This window comes from Pelodiscus sinensis, chromosome 3 (genome assembly GCF_049634645.1).
Source record: "Pelodiscus sinensis isolate JC-2024 chromosome 3, ASM4963464v1, whole genome shotgun sequence".
Taxonomy (NCBI): domain Eukaryota; kingdom Metazoa; phylum Chordata; order Testudines; family Trionychidae; genus Pelodiscus; species Pelodiscus sinensis.
The window spans coordinates 38916765-38937582 of record NC_134713.1 but is presented as its reverse complement, the minus strand read 5'-3'; the positions used below and the strand labels follow the sequence as shown (position 1 = coordinate 38937582).

General features: G+C 40.6%; 1 protein-coding gene across 2 annotated transcripts in view; it reads left to right on the top strand.

The window, feature by feature from the left end:
- The window catches only part of CSMD1 (CUB and Sushi multiple domains 1), a 1865804-nt gene that overhangs the window by 1511304 nt on the left and 333682 nt on the right, over window positions 1–20818 (top strand). For both annotated transcript variants that reach the window (XM_075923597.1, XM_006137767.4), the window contains exons 24-26: window positions 2246–2437; window positions 7997–8123; window positions 13035–13237. In XM_075923597.1, the coding sequence (XP_075779712.1) occupies window positions 2246–2437; window positions 7997–8123; window positions 13035–13237 (522 nt within the window). The remainder of the gene's footprint in view (window positions 1–2245; window positions 2438–7996; window positions 8124–13034; window positions 13238–20818) is intronic.

Sequence of the window (20818 nt, the reverse complement as noted above, 5' to 3'; positions counted from 1 at the left end):
GCTTTGAAGGGCCTGTGGAAGCAATAAACTTACTATGAGACAAGATGAAAAATATTATTGTAAAAATATTTTATGTGGGGGCCTTAAAAAACGTACAATCTCTACTTTCTAAAGTTAGAATCAAATAATAAATGTCATTATATGAAGACAGACATGAATGCCGGCCTGCAGGTTCCTCTCTTTCTGACAAGTTTAAAATATATTGGAAATTAAATGTAGACTACATAACAAAACAGAGTATAGCTCTCATTGTAGTATGGAGCCAAATCTTCATAACAGTCATATTTTTTCCTACTTCTTTTGCTTCAAAGTTCTGATTCTGTTGATAATTAAATTTTTTTTTTAATTTATGGAGGTTAGGAAGTTGCAGAAAGATCATGAAACTGCAGACCACATTTAAAGGGGAGCTAAATTATATTTAGAAAATGGTAATATAAAGAAAAGAAAGATATAGAGGAGGGAAAGCATGCATAATCTGGCTTGGAAATTATTTAGGTCTCAATTATTTCAGTTGCACCTTATGCATCATATAAAAGGGAATGTGGGGAAAGTGGCAGATTTGCCACCAGCTTCTCCAGCTGTTGTATCAACCCCAGCTAATGTGGAATGGAGAGAGGAGGAAAAGAGCATGGAGGCCCTGGACTGGAGTTGGGGTGGATTTACGTGGACGGTCACATGGGGAGATCACATGGCCTCCCTTTGCTGGTGTCTCCCCTGGGCCCTGTATTGGTCAGATATTTATTTTATTTGCCCCCCTGTGCAGAGATGATAGGATAGAGTTTCCTAACTTGGCAAGATTGGTCTCTTATTGTCCTGGGATTGAGAGGAGAGGAATTTGTGCATGAAGTAAATGACTACTTCTCTGTATAGATCATGGAGCTAGAGCCTAAGACAGAAGGAGGGATGAGGGCTTCCATTCTCCGCAGCAGGGGAGCTGACAGTCTGCATGGGTTACTGGGCAAGGTGTGGAAGGGCAGACCGGGTTGGGCCTTAAGCAGAAAGGGTGGGGACAGGGCAACCAGCCCTCAGTGTTATCGTGCAGCACTCAGGGAGTGATTTAAAGAACCTCGGACCACCCACCACAGCAGCACCAGCTGGGAGCTTCAGCCCCCCTTTGAATTGCTGACCCCTGGGGCAATTACCCCCTTCGCTCAGCAGGCCTGCACTTCTTCAATGACACTTGGAGGTGGGCACATGCTCCAGTGATACAAACCACAGAAAGGACCAAGGTAGGAATGGTAGAGGGATGATTTTTTGTTAATGCCTGATGGCCAGTGTTGAACTGCTTTTCCTGGAGGGTCAAATGAACTGTTTATATCTTACTGTCTCTTAATAACTCACTTTTCACAAGAAGTAATTTCTGTTAATAAATGTGTATGTGTGTGCATGTGTGCATTCATCAGAATGGAAGCTAAAGTCTAGGTGACTAGAATCTGGGGAGAGATAGAACAACTCTTGCACATTTTCCCTTTTCCCTTAATTCCAGCACAGGCTATTGTCTTTGTTACTGTGTAGGGGGCATGGGTGGTCAGAGGTAGTACCCGGCATACTGTCAATTATACGACTGACATGGTTTACTTTCTCATGGTGAAAGTGAGTAGCAAGGACCAAATTGTTGCTCTGAGTATAATTAAACAACAAATAGTTCTGTAGAACCTTAGGGTATGTCTACACTAGCCCCCTAGTTCGAACTAGGGAGGCTAATGTAGGCATTTGAAGTTGCAAATCAAGCCCGGGATTTAAATATCCCGGGCTTGATTTCTATCTTCCAGGTCTGTCGCCATTTTTGAAATTAAAGCTCCAAAAACAAACTACCTGTTAAACATTCTTGTAGGAAGAATAACAAGTAGTTCAATGTAGGGCTTTAATTCAAAATACCGGGTCCCTGCCGCATGTAGACACGGGCAGTTAGTCCAGAATTGTAAATTTCAAAAATGGCGACCGGCCAGGAATATGCAAAACAAGCGTGGGATATTTAAATCCCGGGCTTGATTTGCAACTTTGAATGCCTACATTAGCCTCTCGAACTAGTGTAGTTCGAGCTAGTGTAAACATACCGTTAGAGACTAACAAATATATACACAAGTCACCCGGTATTTCGAAATATTTTATGAAATAACGTGCGTGCTATTTCACCATCTTGGTAAAGGGAAAGGATTTAGTTTCTAGTTGGATTATGCTTTTTTCCAGATGGAATTATATTATATTAACATTATATTTTTGTATTTCTCCCTGTCTTTCTCAGGTTTTGACCTAGTCAAGTGTGAAGATCCAGGAATACCAAATTATGGCTACAAGATCCGTGATGAAGGACATTTTACTGACAGTGTAATTTTATATAGCTGTAATCCTGGCTATACGATGCATGGTAGTAATATTATGACCTGCCTAAGTGGAGATCGAAGAGTATGGGACAAACCTATGCCTACCTGCCTAGGTAATTTTAATTGTAACCATGTAAACCTTAACATAAATAGGTGGTTGGGGTTTCTGTGCAAATGGAAAGAAAGTATCTTGTTTTCCATCTATATTCTACATAAAATGGTAGTGTAAACAATTAGGACTTAGTTGTGGTTGGTTCTGTCAAGGGCACCATTTTAAGAGGGCAGTGGCAGGGCTATTGCCATGTGTACCAGAACACCCCTTGCTCTTCTTCCCTTTCCCTTCTACTTGATCAAGTGGAAAATACACATCTTGCATCACTTACCCCTCTGCCACTTCTCTCACCAGCCAGGAGTGAAAGGAATGCATGCAAGCTGAAAGTTTTTTGCTACCTGATCATATGGGAAAGGGAGGAAGAGCAAGCAGCTTTCCCAAATGAATCGTGGTAACTCCCACTCCGCCATCCTAAAATAGCACTGATACCAGTCTGCACATTGATATAGGATTCAGTTATCATTTGGGCATGAATTAAGGAGAGTACATACCATACCTTTCCTAAAAGGTTGCCAAGAAAAGTTGCTTGTCATGCTATCTCCTCTCTCCTCTACCCTCCATATTATGATAGTTAGCTTAAGGCTTCCAGACATCCTCCACTCAGGTAATGTATGTTTCATAATAAAAAATACAGTGTGGGGTAAAATCCTTTACCTTGTTTTTTTTCCTCCTGTTTCTGCGGGAGGATCAGTAGTCCCATGAACTGCTAGACAAATGACCATTATTTTGTTCCAAAATTCAATTGCTAATTGCGACTGAACCTTCATAACAGAAATTTCCAATTTTTCCTTTTCCTTTGCCCACTTCTGCCCTTTAGGGTACATCTAGACTACAGGGTTTTGTCGACAGAAGTTTTGTCGACAGATACTGTCGACAAAACTTCTGTTGACATAGAGCATCTAGACACATTCAGTTCTGTCGACAAAGCAAGCTGCTTTGTCGACAAAACCCTGTAGTCTAGACGCAACCCCACAGGCAATAACACCTTCTGTCGACAGAAGGTTTTATGCCTCGTAAAATGAGGTTTACCAGCGTCGACAAAACTGCTGAGTTCTGTTGACGTTATGTCAACAGAACTCAGCGGTAGTGTAGACACAGGTATAGTTTTGTCGACAAAAGTCCACTTTTGTCGACAAAACTCAGTAGTCTAGACACACCCTTAGAAACATAATATGAAAAATGCAGTATATACTGTGCAAATTCACAGCACTTTACTTGTACTGTCTGAATCATCCTAGAATTTGCAGGAAAATCTGCTAGTGTGTTAAAAAAAAATCTATGACCTCTAAAAATGTAGCATACGTATTAGTCTATTTTTTGTCCCAAATTATTTTATCACTTTACACTGAACATTTCCTAAATAGTTAAAATTATCTGAAAAGTTGCATACAGGTTATATGAGTTGTGACTAAATGAAACTATTAATAATTGTATCTCATTTTTATGAGGCCTCAGATAACTCTTAAGTGGGCCGCGGTGATGAAAGTAACTCAACCAATCGCCACCCGGCCTTTTATTGTTACTGTCCCAGTAAGAATCCCTGTAATTCAATGACATAAAGTGCACTGGGCATGTGTCAAGATTGTTCATTGGTAAACTATTTGGATCAACTGTCTCTGTTCTTTAATGATTTTGGGATGCATGCTAGGATGAACTTCAGGGCTTGAAGGACTCCCCTTGACAATTGGCCTTAATTTCCCATCTAATTGGCAGGTGCTTGATTCCTCCCACCCAGATCCCACCCCCACTCTACCCCTTGCTCCAAATCTCCAACTTGCCCCACCTCTTCCTGCCCCTGCTACATCCCGCCACTTCTCTTCTCCACCTCTTTCTGCCCTCTCCTTTCTGTGTATCCTATCCCCACTTCTGCCCCTGCCTTTCTGAACCTCCTGAATGCCATGAAACAGCTTTTCCTGGGCACTGCAGGCAGGGAGAAAGAGGAATTGATTAGTGGGGCTACAGGTGGGTGAGAGGCATCATTTTCAAAAGTGAGATCAGAAGAAGATATGCAAATTTCTGTGGAATTTGCATATCCTCTTTTGAAACTTTAGCATAGTCTAAATGAGCCTCTAATGTCCAATCTAAACCTCCCTTGCTGCAATTTAAGCCCATTGACAGAAACTGAAACAAAGAAGTCATTAATCACCTCCGCCATTTCCAAGTTTCCTGTTATTTTTCTCCCTCTTCACTGAGCAATCTGCCTACCCTGTCCTTAATCTTCCTCTTGCTTCTAATACTTTTGTGGAATGAGTGAATAACTGGTTGTAAAAGCATTCCTACAGAGGAGTAATCAGTGGTTTACACTCATGCTGCAAGGGAATATGAATGTGGTCTTCAGGTCGGGGTCTTTTCAATATCTTCATCAGTGCATAGAGAGTACACTTATAATATTAATGGATGATACGAAGCTGGGAAGAATTACAAGATTAACATTCAAAATTATCTGGACCTACTAGAGAAATGATCTGAAGTAAAAAGGTTGAAATTCATTGTGAACAAATGCACAATACTCCACTTAGGAAAAAACAAAAGTGAAAAACAAGCAGTTTCACATATAGAAAATGGGAAATGGTTGCCTGGGATGGAATATTAAGGGTCACAGTGAATCACAAGCTAAATATGTGTTTACAGTGTAACATTGCAAAAAAGCAAATATTCTGAAATATCAGCACAAGTGATAGCAGATTGCCCCAAGGATCAGTTCTTGGATGAGTTTTGTTCAACATCTTTATTAATAACCTAGATGAGGGGATGGATTGCACCCTCAGCAAGTTTGAAGATGACACTAAGCTAGGGGGAGAGGTATATACACTAGAGGGCAGGGATAGGGTCCAGAGTGACCTGGAAAGATTAGAGGATTGGGCCAAAAGAAATATGATGAGGTTCAACAAGGACAAGTGCAGAGTCCTGTACCTGCGACGGAAGAATCCCAAGCATTGTTAAAGACTGGGGACTGAATGGCTAAGTAGCAGTTCAGCAGAAAAGGACCTAGGGATTACAGTGGGTGAGAAGCTGGAGATGAGTCAACAGTGTGCTCTTGTAGCCACAAGGGCTAATGTCATAATGGAATATTAGGGTGCATTAGGAGGAGCATTGCCAGCAGATCCAGAGAAGTGATTATTTCCGTTTATTCGGCTTTGGTGAGGCCACATCTGGAATATTGCATCCCCCCACTATAAAAAGGATGTGGACACATTGGAGAGTGTCCAGCAGAGGGTTTCCAAAATGATTAGGGGGCTGGAGCATATGACCTATGAGGAGAGACTGAGGGGTTTGGGTTTGTTTAGTCTGCAGAAGAGAAGAGTGAGGGGGGATTTGATAGCAGCCTTCAACTTCCTGAAGGGAGGTTCCAAGAGGATGGAGAAAGGCTGTTCTCAGTAGTGACGGAATGCAGAATAAGAAGCAATGGTCTAAAGTTACAGTGGGAGGGGGGAAGGAGAGGGTTAGGTTGGATATTAGGAAAAACTATTTCACTAGGAGGTTGGTAAAGCTCTGGAATGGGTCACCTAAGGAGGTGGTGGAATCTCCATCCCTAGGGGGCTGTGTCTACATTGGCATCCCTTTCCACAAAAGGGATGCTAATGAGATACTTCAGAATTGCAAATCCACAGGGGATTTAAATATCCCCCGCGGCATTTGCATTTACATGGCTGCCGCTTTTTTCCAGCTCGGGGTTTTTGCCGGAGAAAAGCGCCAGTGTAGACGCGATTCTCCGGAAAATAAGCCCTTTTCCGGAGGATCCCTTATTCCTACTTGAAAGTACTTGAAAGTAGGAATAAGGGATCCTCTGGAAAAGGGCTTATTTTCTGCAGAATTGCGTCTACACTGGCGCTTTTCTCCGGCAGAAATCCCGAGCCGGAAAAAAGTGGCAGCCATGTAAATGCAAATGCCGCGGGGATATTTAAATCCCCCACGAATTTGCAATTCCGAAGTGTCTCATTAGCATCCCTTTTCCGGAAAGGGATGCCAATGTAGACACAGCCGAGGTGTTTAAGTCTCGACTTGACAAAGCCCCTGCTGCATTGATTTAGTTGGGATTGGTCCTGCCTTGGGCAGGGGGCTGGGCTTGATGACCTCCTGAGGTCTCTTCCAGCTTTATGATTCTATTATTCTAAGTGTTGTAAGCAAAATATGAAAAGCAATTCCGCTCTTCTCCACATTGATTAGGCCTCAGCTGGAGTTATATGACCATTTCTGGTGCCACATTTCAGAAAAGATGTGGGAAAATTGTAGAAAGTCTAAGCAGCAGCAACAAAAATTAACAAAAGTCTAGGAAACATCACTTATGAGGGAAGACTGAAAAAACAAGTATTTGTTCAGTCTGGAGAAAAGAAAACTGAAAGGGGACAAGATAATTTTCAAGTACATAAAATAGGGGTGAGGAACCTTTTTTAGGTTGGGAGTATCTGACCCATGAAAAATTAGCTGGGGTCTGCGCACAAGTGAGAAGTAAAAAAACAAAAACAGAAACAAAAACCCTCACTGTCTGAGAAGAAGAAAGATACTTCTCAAATTCCCTTCCCATACCAAAGCCTAGAGGGGCCCAGCCTACTAGATTTTGCATGCTCCAGCCCTGTGGTGGGACAGTGGGAGAAGGGCAGGTTGGAGGCTAGGCTGGGAAGGCTCCAAGCCTTGGGGACCACATCTAGGCAAGCCAGGGGCCATATTCTGCCCCTAAGCCTGAGGTTCCCCACCCCGACATAAAAGGTTGGTAAAAGGAGGAGGAAGAAAATTTGTTCTCCTTGACATTTGAGAAGTAATGGGCTTAAATTAAAGTATGGGTGGTTTTGGTTGGATATTTGGTTGGATATTAGGAAAAATCTTCCTGTCAGGATGGTTAAGCACTGGAATAAGTTGCCAAGTCAAGTTGTAGAATCTGTATCACTGGACATTTTTTTTAGAGAATATTAGGCAAACATTTGCCAGGAATAAGATCAGACTTAGTCCTACTGTGAGAGGATTGGATTGTAGTAGGTGCCCTCTTAAGATCTCTTTCAGTCTATGTTCTATGATTCAATTAAAAGCTCAGGAAGAGAGAGGGAAGGCAGTTGGAAAACGCTTCCCCCACCACACAGACTTTCTTTGCTGCCAGAGACTTTCACTGAGGCAAGGAAAAGGTCCAAGCCTTTCCCCACTTCTCCATGAGGGAAGCAGCTGGACACTATGCCACTAAAATAGTAGTGTCTAAGCTAGTGTTTCGGCAAGTAGAGCACCTTTAGAGTATGCAATTGCATACATACCCACTCCCTCCAGGTGCATCTTCACTCTACCTGCCTAAGGCATACCTAACAATTGATACTGCTGTATATACCCCTGCTGATAACATATGCCAGCAGGCACTCTACATGTTGCCAAAAAAAAGCATGGAGTATACACATATCCATACTCTTTATTTTATAGAGGATAATAGTTTTCTGCATGATATCAAAGGATATCTTTTATTGTTGTAGGACATGATGAAATGAATGTTTTTCTAATTAAAACAAAGTGGAAAAAAATGTTGTGCTAAATATTGTAGCTTTATTTTCAATGAAAAGTAAACTGATCATTTATTTTTCAGCTGAGTGTGGTGGTCAAATTCATGCTGCTACTTCTGGTCGCATATTGTCACCAGGTTATCCAGCACCATATGACAACAATCTTCATTGCACTTGGATTATAGAGGCAGATCCAGGGAAGACAATTAGGTATATACTTAATTTCAGTTCTTAATGTTGTTAATCTGTATATTTTGTGTAAATGAAGCTCTATTGCAACTAACCACTACACACTAGATGAACTAGAAGTCACAGAAGAATTAGAGAAGATGTCATTTTTTTAGGAGTAATGTTAGTTCGAACCAAGGGGTTTGGTTCGAATTAACATGTCCCGACGCACACTTTCACTTTTGAAACAGCTGTTCAGTGGAGTAACACTCCGGCGAGATCATACTAATGAAGCGTGGGATATTTCAATCCCCTCTTCATTAGCAATTTCGGTGGCCTACATTTGCATCCCTAGTTCAAAGTACGGAGCAAGTGTAGACGTAGCTTGAGTTCATATCTAATACAATTTTGCTTCATTTTAGTGATAAATATATGGAAAACCATTAGAGAAGATGTTATATATGTTCATATTTAAAATAATTTTGCTTTATTTAAGTGATAAACACCTGGAAAACCAGGTGTCAAATTGAGTGTTTCTAGATGGCCAAATTCAATTTTTAATTATGGTCAGTAGACTAGGATATTTTTACAGATATTTGTATTGCAGCTAAGCAGTCCTGCCAGAGATTAGTTTCTCCATGACACTATCCTAACATATTAAAAAGCAAATCCATACTTCAGAGAGTTCCCAGCTGAGGTCATACTCTTAAATCTGTGTGCTAACCTCACTCCACTCTTTATCAAAGGGAGGTTTACCCAAATAACAAAGGTAGAACCTATCAGTTATGAATTAACTGAATTTTAAAGAGCTATTTTAAAAGATACGAATGGAAATTAGGCACTTTAACTGCCATTGATGCCTTTGAAAATCTCTCCCTTAATTTTTACTGTTAAGTATGAGTACCTGTATGATATGGAACACTCATAAAAATCTATTTTGTTTAATTTGGCTGTGTCCAGCACAGAATGCCTAGTACCCTGCCTGACTAGAGAAGTTGGATACCACATCCTATTGAATTTGGGGTCTACCATGATGGGTGTGTGGAGATAGATCCTCACATGGAATTAATTGTCATAAGTCCATTGACTTCAGTGAGGATATGACAACTATCACTATCCTTCCCTTGTATCTTTGTGTAGAAGGCTGTGGTGGTTTTATTTTCCAATCCTAACCCATTAGCATTATAAATGCACATGACACTTTACAGAACAAGAATAACCATGCTGGCCTCCAAGAGCATAAATAAAACTAAAACAAGATAACAAGGGGAAAAGATTCTCTGAGATTACTAATGATGACAGTAAGGACTTTCTGAAGAGGCAAGAATTTGAAGGAGAATGGGACTGGGCAATGGTTAAAGAACCAGGAGATTGTTCCAGGTGTAGGATGCAGGCACAAAACTAAGATAAGGAGAAGTATTTAGGAAACAGAAAAAAGGCACGAGAGAAATAAAAGCAGATCAATGGTCAGAAACGTATGTCTGAAAGGGTATGGCTACACTACCACCCAAGTTCGAACTAGGGCGGTAATGTAGGCAACCGGAGTTGCAAATGAAGCCTGGGATTTGAATTTCCCGGTCTTCATTTGCATAAAGCCGGGCGCCGCCATTTTTAAATGTCCGTTAGAGCGGACTCCGTGCCACGCGGCTACACGCGGCACGGACTAGGTAGTTCAGACTAGGCTTCCTAGTCCGAACTACCGTTACTCCTTGTTTCACATTTCATGAGGAGTAAAGGTAGTTCAGACTAGGAAGCCTAGTCCGAACTACCTAGTCCGTGCCGCGTGTAGCTGCACGGCACGGAGTCCGCTCTAGCAGACATTTAAAAATGGCGGCGCCTGGCTTTATGCAAATGAAGCCCAGGAAATTCAAATCCCGGGCTTCATTTGCAACTCCGGTTGCCTACATTACCACCCTAGTTCGAACTAGGGTGGTAGTGTAAACATACCCAAAGGGACTGCAAGAAGACCTCTCACTTTCTGCTGAGGCAGGATTAACAATATCAAAATCATTCATAACAGATTTTAAATCAATGCTTAAGGTTTGAAAACTAGAAGACAATATTATTGGAAGCCAAATTGACTATAGCCCTTTGCTGTCAAAACATAGCAAAGGTTTAACAGTTTATAGGGAAAAAAGTACACTTGATGAAATTCCCATGTTAAAAAATGCTAAAATTAATTTCATATAAATAACATTGTATTTAAAAAAATACTATTCTTTTAATAAAGCACGTACATTTTCAGTAAATAATAAATTTACTGATACAAAACATTTTAAATAGTATCATTAAAGGATATGCTTTGCATATCTTTAATTGTTCATTGTATTTGAAGAGACTTACAAACTATATATATTAAAGTTTATACCTTGAATTCTATCAAGAAGTGAACAACAGGCAAGTGAACTGATTCAGTGAGGGTATGTTTACACTGCAAAGTTAATTCGGAATAACAGCCGTAATTCTGAATTAACTTCCATAGCGTATACATAAGCAAATTGCTATTTCAAATTACAGTCAAAATAGCGGGGTGCTTAATTTGAGTTTGGTAAACCTCATTCTAAGAGGTAACACCAAACTCAAATTAGCTAATTCAGAATACAAGCTGTGTAGACACTTAGTCCAAATTAGCTGGCCTCCAGCCTTCCCAGTTTCCCCTGGTGGCCACTCTGGGCCAAACCAGGAAAACTCTTCTCCCTCACCCCAGCCCCGGAGCCCTTAAAGGGGCAGACTCTGGCCATAGTGCCTGTGCCAGCTCCAAGCCTGCCAGCCCAGAGCCATCAGTAACTGCCCCGACCCAGTGACCCCAAAACATGAGCCAGCAAGCCACTGGCAGCCAGGCCTCCACTGCGCCCCAGGAGCAGTCTGCCAGCTCCCAGGAGCCTGCCAGGGCCCAGAGAAGGCAGACACCTTCCTGGTCCAGGGCGGAGATCAGGGTGGACTGTACCAAGGTTTGGGGGGATGCCCCCAATGTTCATGATCTCCACACTAGACAGAGGAATGCAGCCATCTATGGCAGGAAAGCTGCCCGCCTGGCCACCAAAGGCCACATGCGAACCCAGGAGCAGGTTTGCTTGAAAATCAAGTTGTTCCAGTAAGATCCCTAACCCTGAGCTTCTCCTCCCCCTTCCTCCCCTTGCCTCTCCCTTCCAGATCCCTCCTCCAAGGTTTTCCCCTCCCCTCTTCCACCCTCATTCCCACCCCGGTTTAGATCAATAAAGAGAGTTTGTTTTTGGCAAGAAATGTGTTTTTATTTGACTTCAGGAAGGGGGGTTAGGAAGGGGTAAGTGGAAGTAGGGAAGAATGAGGCATAAGCCCCCAGTGGGGAACACCAGGGAAGCTGTTAGTGCTCCTCAGGGTGGAAGATCTCCTGCAGGGACTCCTGGGTACTTACAGCCCCCCCGATTGACCTCTGGGATGGCAGCCTACAGAAAGTGCAGCCAGGCTATCAGCAACATGTCCACGAGAAGAACCAGAGTGCCCAGGGGCAGCTCCGACTCCATGTTGCAGAGTGCTGTGGTGTCCCGAGTGAGGGCAATCAGAGCACGCAGAGACACAAATGCTTTGCTGTCTATCATAGAGGCAGGCAAGCAAGCAGGGACACTTGAGAACCGGCTGCCCGGGGAGTGGGGGGTATCCCTTTAAGCACAGGCATCAGATAGCCTCAGGCAGTAGCCACACACAGACACTCCTGATCTGATGTCCTGCCTGACCTGGTTCTGGCTGGCCTTAAATCCAATTCTGTGTCCAGTTAGTGTGGATGCAGGATTTTGAATTAGCAAAATGCTAATTTGAGCTGTATTTTGTGTGTAGACACGTTAATTCAAATTAGCTTAATTCAAATGAACCATTTCGAATTAAGATAACTCGAATGAACGCTGTAGTGTAGACATACCCGCAGGCTACATCTACATTGGCAAGTTTTTGCGCAAATATTTTTAATGCGAGAGTTTTTGCGTTAAAGTATTTGTGCAAGAGAGCGTCTACACTGGCATGTGCTTTTGTGCAAGAGATGTGCTTTTGCGCAAAAGCATCCGTGCCAGTGTAGACGTTCTCTTGCACAAGAAATTCATGTGGCCTGTCTTCACTGGCCTCTTGCGCAAGAACACCTGCACAAGAGGGCTTATTCCTGAGCGGGAGCGTCATAGTTCTTGCGCAAGAAGCACTGATTTCTTACATTAGAACGTCAGTGTTCTTGCGCAAGTATTCGCAGACAGTGTAGACAGGCGACAAGTTTTTGCGCAAAAGCAGCCGCTTTTGTGCAAGATCTTGCCAACGTAGACACAGCCTCAGTGTATTGTTTACCTACCAGTCCAATTAAACCATCTGGGAGGAAGAAGGGCTGTAAAGAAGAAGGTCGAACCAGACTTCACAGAAAACAGATTCTGCATCTGAGCTGAGCTTCTTGTAGAAGAAAATTGGTAGCAATTTGTGGACTAGATTTTGAACCTTTTTTATTTATTGGGAAATAGTTAAAGTATATGCACATGAGTAAGTGCTTGTCAGTGTGACCATAATATATCTTAACTTAAATACAAATCAAGATAAAATGTTTATTAATTGAACACTCTTTAAGATATCTGTATCCATTCAAATATATTTAATTATATAGAGATAGATTCATAGACATAGATACTTATATATAAATATAATGCAGCCATAGATTTTATTTTGTTTTTATACCACTGTGTAAAATACTTGCTCAAATTATTTATAGCAGATAGTGGGTTTTTCCCATCTGGGAATCCAAATACAGTATTTAACATGTGCCTTGTCATATGTATGCCACTACCTAGTGAGGAATAAAGCAAGTAGTATCCTTAGTTTCATTTAAATGTGCAGTAGAAATGTTGGTTAATGTAGTTCTGATCTCTTAAAAACCTGGAAAAGGTAGATTGCATAGACATAATTCCTATGTTGTAACGTACAGTTCATGTTACTCTTCCTTTGCAGTCTGCATTTTATTGTTTTTGACACTGAGGTCGCCCATGACATCCTAAAGGTGTGGGATGGTCCTGTTGAAAGCAGTATTCTTCTGAAAGAGTGGAGTGGTTCAGCTCTTCCTGAGGACATCCATAGCACCTTCAACTCACTGACGTTACAGTTTGACAGTGATTTCTTCATTAGCAAGTCAGGCTTCTCCATACAATTCTCAAGTATGTTGATCCTCTATTATCTCTGACACAATCAGGCATGATTATTATTCTGTATACAAATACTTTTTTTTCTTCTAGATCTGGTAGGCTTGTTAGTCTTTCCTAAAGAGAATCTTTTTTTTTTTTAAATTTACATAAAATGCACTTAAGGATCATCATGGTATTTTAGGATCTATAGTTACTTTTCAAAGAATTATAAAATCGTAAGATTTCGGTAGGGAGACCGCAGGAAGTCTAGACCAACCACTGGCTAAAAGGAGGACCAATCCCAACTAAATCATTCTAGCCAGAGTTTTGTCAAGCTTTGCTTTTAAAAGCCCCTGAATTTTGTCTTTTATTTAAAATCTTTCATTATGTATTTTCCATGGCAGCCTCAAAATATTGGACTTATTTTATGTAACAGGTCAAATATTGGGCCTATTTTATCTAATAACTTATTTAGTTTCTGAAAAGAATGAATTGCCAATCTCATACACATTTTGGGGGGGATAGTTTAACTTTATATGTATTTCAAGCTTCAAGCATTTCATTTTAACAGTGAATATTTTAAAGAAACCTATATAAATTATGCTACAATATTGTTAAATGTTTATTATGAAACTACTTGGCATGAATAATTTTATAGTCATATTTTCAGCTCAGAAGTAACTGCATCTATAGATATAAAAGTGGTGGTTTCGGTATTAGAACATTGAGAAGGTAGTTTTCCAGTGATGTTACATATCTCTGGGTATGTCTAGACTGCATCCCTCCATTGGCAGAGGGATGCAGATTAGGCAGGTCGACATGGCAAATGTGGCAGGGATTTAAATATCCCGTGCTTAATTTGCATAAAAATGGCCAAAGAGTTTCGCTGACTCAGAAAGCCTTTTTTGACAGATCCGGTAAACCTCCTTGCTGGAGGCATAAGGGATCTGTTGGAAAAGGCTTTCTTTTTCGACAGATCCCCCTCTAGACTACCACTTATTGCTGACAAAGTGCTGAGTCGGCAAAATGTGGCGGCCATTTTTATGCAAATTAGGCACGGGATATTTAAATCCCTGCCTCATTTGCAGTGTTGACCTGCCTAATCTTCATCCCTCTGCCGACAGAGGGATGCAGTCTAGACATACCCTCTTAGGACATGTCTAGACTGCGTTGCTTTTTTGGGATACGGGAAGTATCCTGAAATAGCAATGCCGTGTTTTTAAAAGCTCCTGCTATTTCCTGAAATAGTGGGTGCACTATTCCAGAGTCCCTGTAACATGAGGGTTAAGGGATTTGTCTACACAGTTGTCTACACAGCACCGAATTTCAAAATAAGCTCTTTTGCTTTAGACACACACAAATCATGTAGCTTATTTCAACAGAAGGCTGCTGTCTCAATGAACCCTTTGAAATGTTAACGATTCAGGTTCACCATAGGAAAAATATACTGTCTTTGTTAAGTCCAACCATTATGTCTATACACAGCACTGGTATGATTTATTTCAGAATATGTCTACCTGGGACACTCAGGAAAGTTAATAAATTTAAATTGCACTAGTTAAGGCATGTAATGTCCCTGTATAGACATGTTCAATTAGAAGTAAAGTATCCTAAATTCTCCTTAGCTTAACTTTATTTCAGTTAAGCTAAAGCAAACAGGGGTTAATTGTGTTTTGACTAATGCACTTTAAATTCACACATTCAGTTAATTTGGTTTAATTATCTTTAATGCCTCATGTAGGCCTTCCCTAAGGAATTGGCTCTTCGATAAACCTTGGAAGCTCTTTGATAAACCTTGGAACAGGGCCGGATTAAGGGGGGGGGGGCTAGCTGGGCAGCTGCCCGGGGTGCCAACCTATGGGGGGCGCCTGATGGCAGCTGTAAAGAGCGGCATGCGCCCATCCACGCGGCACCCATTACAGCTGCCATCAGGCGTTGCGTGCCCGGGGCCAGGGGCTGCGCAGCACCCCTCAGAGCTGCAATTAGGTGCTGTGCGCCCGATTGCAGCTGTAAGGAGAGCAATGCACCGGGAGGTGGGACCGTGCATGTGTCGTACAGCCGGGGATGGAGCCTCACATGCGTCGCTCACCCACTGCCCGGGGCGCAGGAATGGCTCGAGCTGGCCATGTCTTGGAATACGTAGGTACAGTGTAGCTGAAGTAGGTAAAGTTGTGAGATGAATTTCTTGTGTTTGATCAGTTTGTCATAGATTTATATGGATATGGCAGGGACTGGATGAGTGTTTCTTTCCTGTATGGTTAATTATAGAAAATGTGCTGCTTTTCATACAAGCTGAAAATGTTTAAATTACATATCTTTTAAAATAGTTTTAAACGATATTAGAACAGATAAACACATTTTATTCTATACTGTAATAAAGTGGAAGTGAGTGTGAGATGTATAGATATAAATTTAGCAATAAATCTTGTGAAGGAAGAAAATATTTAAGCTGTTCACCTTTTTTAGACAAGTACTAATACAAAGTTTTGACCTTCAGCAGTTGCTGTTGTGAAAAGGAATAAAAAGATAAATATTTAGGATTCAAGAACTGATTTCTGCAGCTTGTTGTAATTGTCCTTGGATCTATATGGTTATCGTATTGGTAATTGCAGTTTATGTCTCACTGCAGTTAATTGGAGTTAGTGGTGGAGAACTGGAAGTCTTGGCTAAAGTTAAGGAACAATGACAGATCATTCAAAACTTTTGGTTTGTGATCCTTTTCAAGTGCAAAATTATGTTTCTTTGTCTATGTGCATGCATGTGTTTGTATGGAATATTGCTCCATTCTCAAAATCTGAGTTTTTATTTTGAATCAGTCTTTCCTTGTACTGAGAAGTGTGGCCCTGATCCCACACACTATGGGTACGTCTAAACTACATGCCTCTGTCGGCAGAGGCATGTAGATTTGTTTGTTCAGCAAAGGCAAATGAAGCCGCGATTTAAATGATCGTGGCTTCATTTACATTTACATGGCTGCCGTGCTGAGCCGACAAATAGCTGATCAGCTGTTTGTCGGCTCGCGCGCTAGTCTGGACGTTCCCCCTGTCGACATCAAAGCCCTTTGTCGGCAGCCCCAGTAAACCTCATTCCACAAGGAATAATGGGGCTGCCAACAAAGGGCTTTGATGTCGGCAGGGGGAACGTCCAGACTAGCGTGCTGAGTGGACAAACAGCTGATCAGCTGTTTGTTGGCTCAGCGCGGCAGCCATGTAAATGTAAATGAAGCCGCGATCATTTAAATCGTGGCTTCATTTGCCTTTGCTGATCTGTCTAATCTACATGCCTCTGCCGACACAGGCATGTAGTCTAGACACGGCCTATTTGAGCACATGCTAACCTTAAGTATGTGAGTAGTTTCCTTGACTTCAAAGTTTAGCATGTGCTCAACTGTTCTGCTGGATCTGAATGAGACTTCGTAGCACCTTTGGTGGATTGAGCCTTGAAATTATTTCTCTCAAATTGAATCTATAAATGAAACCTGAGGTGTTTTCAATTTTCTGGTAATTGTACAAGAAATGAATGGTTTATTATAGGCACTTGACAGATGAGTTTTGTCATATACCAATGATTTTCAAATAATGCATATATTTATGGTAGGCAGTGATTTGCACAATGTGACAACTATGTGCGTTTTATTTTTCATTATATATGTAGGCATAAATGCCTTAAATAGATGACTGTAGATGGGTGAAGCTTGCCAAATATTTGACTCCATTAAAGGTCCATTGTCTTACCAGCTCAGCACAGCATGTAGAACATGAGGACATGAACTGACTAGTATGATTATGTTAATTGTAATCAGCCTAACACTTTTCATTATAGCTTAATTACCATTTAATCATGCATAGAAAGGGCAGAAATGGAGTTCAGTGTACAAAACTGGCCTTTACTCTGGGGTTAAATACATTTAACTAGCTACTACAAACCCAATTGTTAATTAACCCTTTCCTAGCAAGACAGAGAATAATGGGAGGGGAAAAATATTTTTTCCCTACTAAATGACTGTTCTTCTTTAGACACTCCAGACTTTTAGGGCAACTTGGACTCATATTAGTTAATTTTCAATAGGGCATAAGGTTATACTGACCTTTGCATTCTGCATTCCACTTTATTGAATATTCTTTTTTAATCAATGCTTATTATCTTGACATTTAGAAATATCAACAGAAAAGACAAATGTTAGTCACAAACATTTACAGTGTATTTTTAATAAGTCATATTATAATTCTTACATATTTACTATCTTTGGTGATTTCATTTGAACAGTTTTTAACATTCCTAATTTAACTTTCTAGCTGTTTTTTCTTTACACTGAATTCTCATTTGTTACTATTTATAAGACCTACATAGTTGTCTTAAAATGAACCATACATTGATATATGTTTTGTAGTCAGCAATCTATTTCCAGTTTGAGATGCCTGACTCCTCTAGATTCTGTGCCTTTTTTGTGTGCCTTCTCTATAGGTTTAGAATCATTCTTTTTGGTCATTCATAAGCTTGTTCATTGTATACCTATGTAAATCATGTTCCGATTACTTTTGCAGAAGAGGCTTTTCCACCATTTGGCCCAGTCTAGATGGGCCCAAATGGCAGAAAAGCCTCCTCTTTCAGTCGTGAAATGAGGTGATACAGGGCTCCCCAAAAGAGCATGTTTGCTCTTCCATGAAAAAAAAGGAAGTGCAAACACGTTCCCTGGAAGTGGCGGGATTTTTGTGGGATACCAGAGGTATCCCACAAAAGTCCTCTAGTCTAGACATAGCTTTACAGATGAATGGGGCATCATACAATACTAGAACTGGAAGGGACCTTGAGAGGTCATCAAATCTCAGTACAATTGGAATTGGACACAGGAGTGGCATTCTCCCGTAAGTCTTACCATTTTGGAAAAGTAGTTCTGAAGCATTGATTGATTGAATATTGTGGCACTTGTACATCACAAATGATGGGTTTGCCTTGATTAAGGGATATAGTTGAAGTTTGGTTGAATATATATTAGGGATGTTAGCTATTGGGTAATAGAATAATCGACTAACTGCATGAATTCTTAGCATTTAGTTGTCTATTCTATAGTCCCTGGGGGCAGGAGCGACAGCCAATGTGCTACAGCTCCACTTCTGGAGAGTCCCCTGGGGAGCCCCCTAATATAGAGGGGGGTGGCAGCAGCTGTTTTGGGGTGGCAGCAGCAGTGTGGGGTGGCAGCAGCTGTTTTGTGGCAGCCTTCCTTGCCTCCCACTGTGCTGCTGCCTCTAATAGAGGCAGCAGTGTGGGGTGGGGGTGCAGGTGGTACCATGGAACTAGTGCTAGGGGGAACTGGCTTTTAAGATGCAGCAAGGGGGGGAATGTGAGTAATCAACTCGATTAACTGATAAGCCTAGCTTATCAGTTAATCATATATTCACCTACCCATTTACATCCCTAACTCATCTCCTAAGAGTGATCCCAGGTATTCCTCTTCAGCAAAGGGAATGAAGTGATTTTTGTGCTCAGTGTGGCCTATAATTTTTGTCTTTTTCACATGTGAAGAAAAGACACCTTTAAAAATATTTATTCAACAAATGTAGGTCTTGGATAAATTGCAACAATAAACAAAAATTCATTAAGCATTTCTTGCCCATATATTTCTTTACCAATGTGACTCATCAATTAAAATTAAAGGAGGGAGAGAAACAAGCAGATTAACATTCTTTTAACTGCTGTTGACACCTGTTGCTGCTTCTCTGCCTTCCTTTGGGAAGAGCTTCAGCATCAGTGGCTACACATTGAACACAATTGTCAGTTTCAAGAACTGCATGACATGGTCTGTGAAAGTCTGTTTCTGCAATGGCATCTGTCACTGTCTGTTCTTTGGATTCTTGCTGCATGCATTACTGGCTAGGAAAATACCTATGGTGACTCTGTGATGTATATTTGCTAGACTACTAGAGTGGTGCCATCTGGAAAAATATTTCCTGTTGATCAGTTTCACTTTGAATGATGTCTACCAGTGCTATTTGCACTATTTATAGTTAAGGATATGTCAGCATTTCTATTATAAAACCTTTATTTCCAGGATTTATGATGTGTCTGCAAAAGTTTGATCTATGATGATGACCTATCATTCTCAGCTCAACAAATTCAGTCACAGGAAAAAAACACATGATGACTGGCTGACTGACTTCACAGTAAGACAAGGGGAGGTAGTTGACTTTACTACTGCTGATAAAAGGTGCTGCTGCATATTGACATAATAGGCAACACAGAAACCTGGTGTAAAGAGGATAACCAAAGGGACACAGCAATACAAGGGTATAAAATAACTTGTAAGGACAGAACAGGTTGTGCTGGGGTCGGGAGAATGGCACTATTATGTGAAAGAAAGCATAGAATCAAATGAAAAAAAAATACTGAACCAAACTGTACAATAGAATAGTAATTCTGTGCTGTAATAATAAACACATATCAGTAAGGATATGTTATTGACCACCTGACCAGGATGGTGGTAGTGACTGTGAAATGTTCAGGGATATTAGAAAGGCTATACAATTTTTTAAAAGTCAACAATTATAGGCAATGAAAACTGTCATGCAGAGATGAAGATTCTTGACACCTTAAATAATCCTTTTTAGGAGCAACCCACAAGAGGAGAGGCAATGCTTGATTTAGTCCTAAATATAGTACAAGTTCTGGTTTAAGAGGTGAATATGGCTGGACTGCTTGGTTTTTATTTCCATAACATTATTAAACTAAGCATACCTGTGGTGGGTAAAGCAACATAGTAGCCGAACACTGTAGTATTTAATTTCAGAAAGGGGATTCCACAAAAGTGAGGAAATTAAACAGAAATTTAAATAAACAGTGTCAAAACTGGAATCCCTGCAATCTTCATATAAACTTTTTAAGGACACTTTTTAATGATAAGAGGATCAACTTAAATATATACCTGAAATTAAAAAAAAAAAACACACCATAGTAAGAGAACCAAAAAGTGCCAATATTGATTAACAACAAAGTAAAGAAAAAGTGAGACATAAAAATGCATCCTTTAAAAAGTTGATGTTAAATCCTACTAAGGAAATAGAAAAGAACATAAAATTTGGTAGATGAAATGAAACATACAATTAGAAAGACCAAAAAAGAATTTGGAAAACAGTTAGCTAAAGACTCAAGAAGTAATAGCAAAAAAAAAAAGTCTAAATGTGTCAAAAGCAAGAAGACAGCTAAACAACAATGGGATCACTGGATATGCTAAAGGATGCATTAGGGTGATAAACACATTGCGGAGAAACTTGGTCTTCAGGGCTGAGAATGTGAGGGAAATTCTCAAACCTGAGCTATTCTTTTTAGGGGACATATCTGAGGAACTGTCCCAGACTGTGGTATCATTAGAGGGGATTTTTGAACAAATTGATAAAATAAACAGCAATAAGTCCCCAGGCCAAATGATATTTACCCTGGAATTCTGAAAGAACTCATATGTGAAATTGCAGAACTACAAACTGTAGATTGTAACCTGTTATTTAAATGTATAGATTCTATACCAAATGACTGATGTGAAGCTAATTTTTAAAAAGGGCACTAGAAATTATCCTGGCAATTACAGGCAACAAAACATGTTTCCACTACTTGGCAAACTGG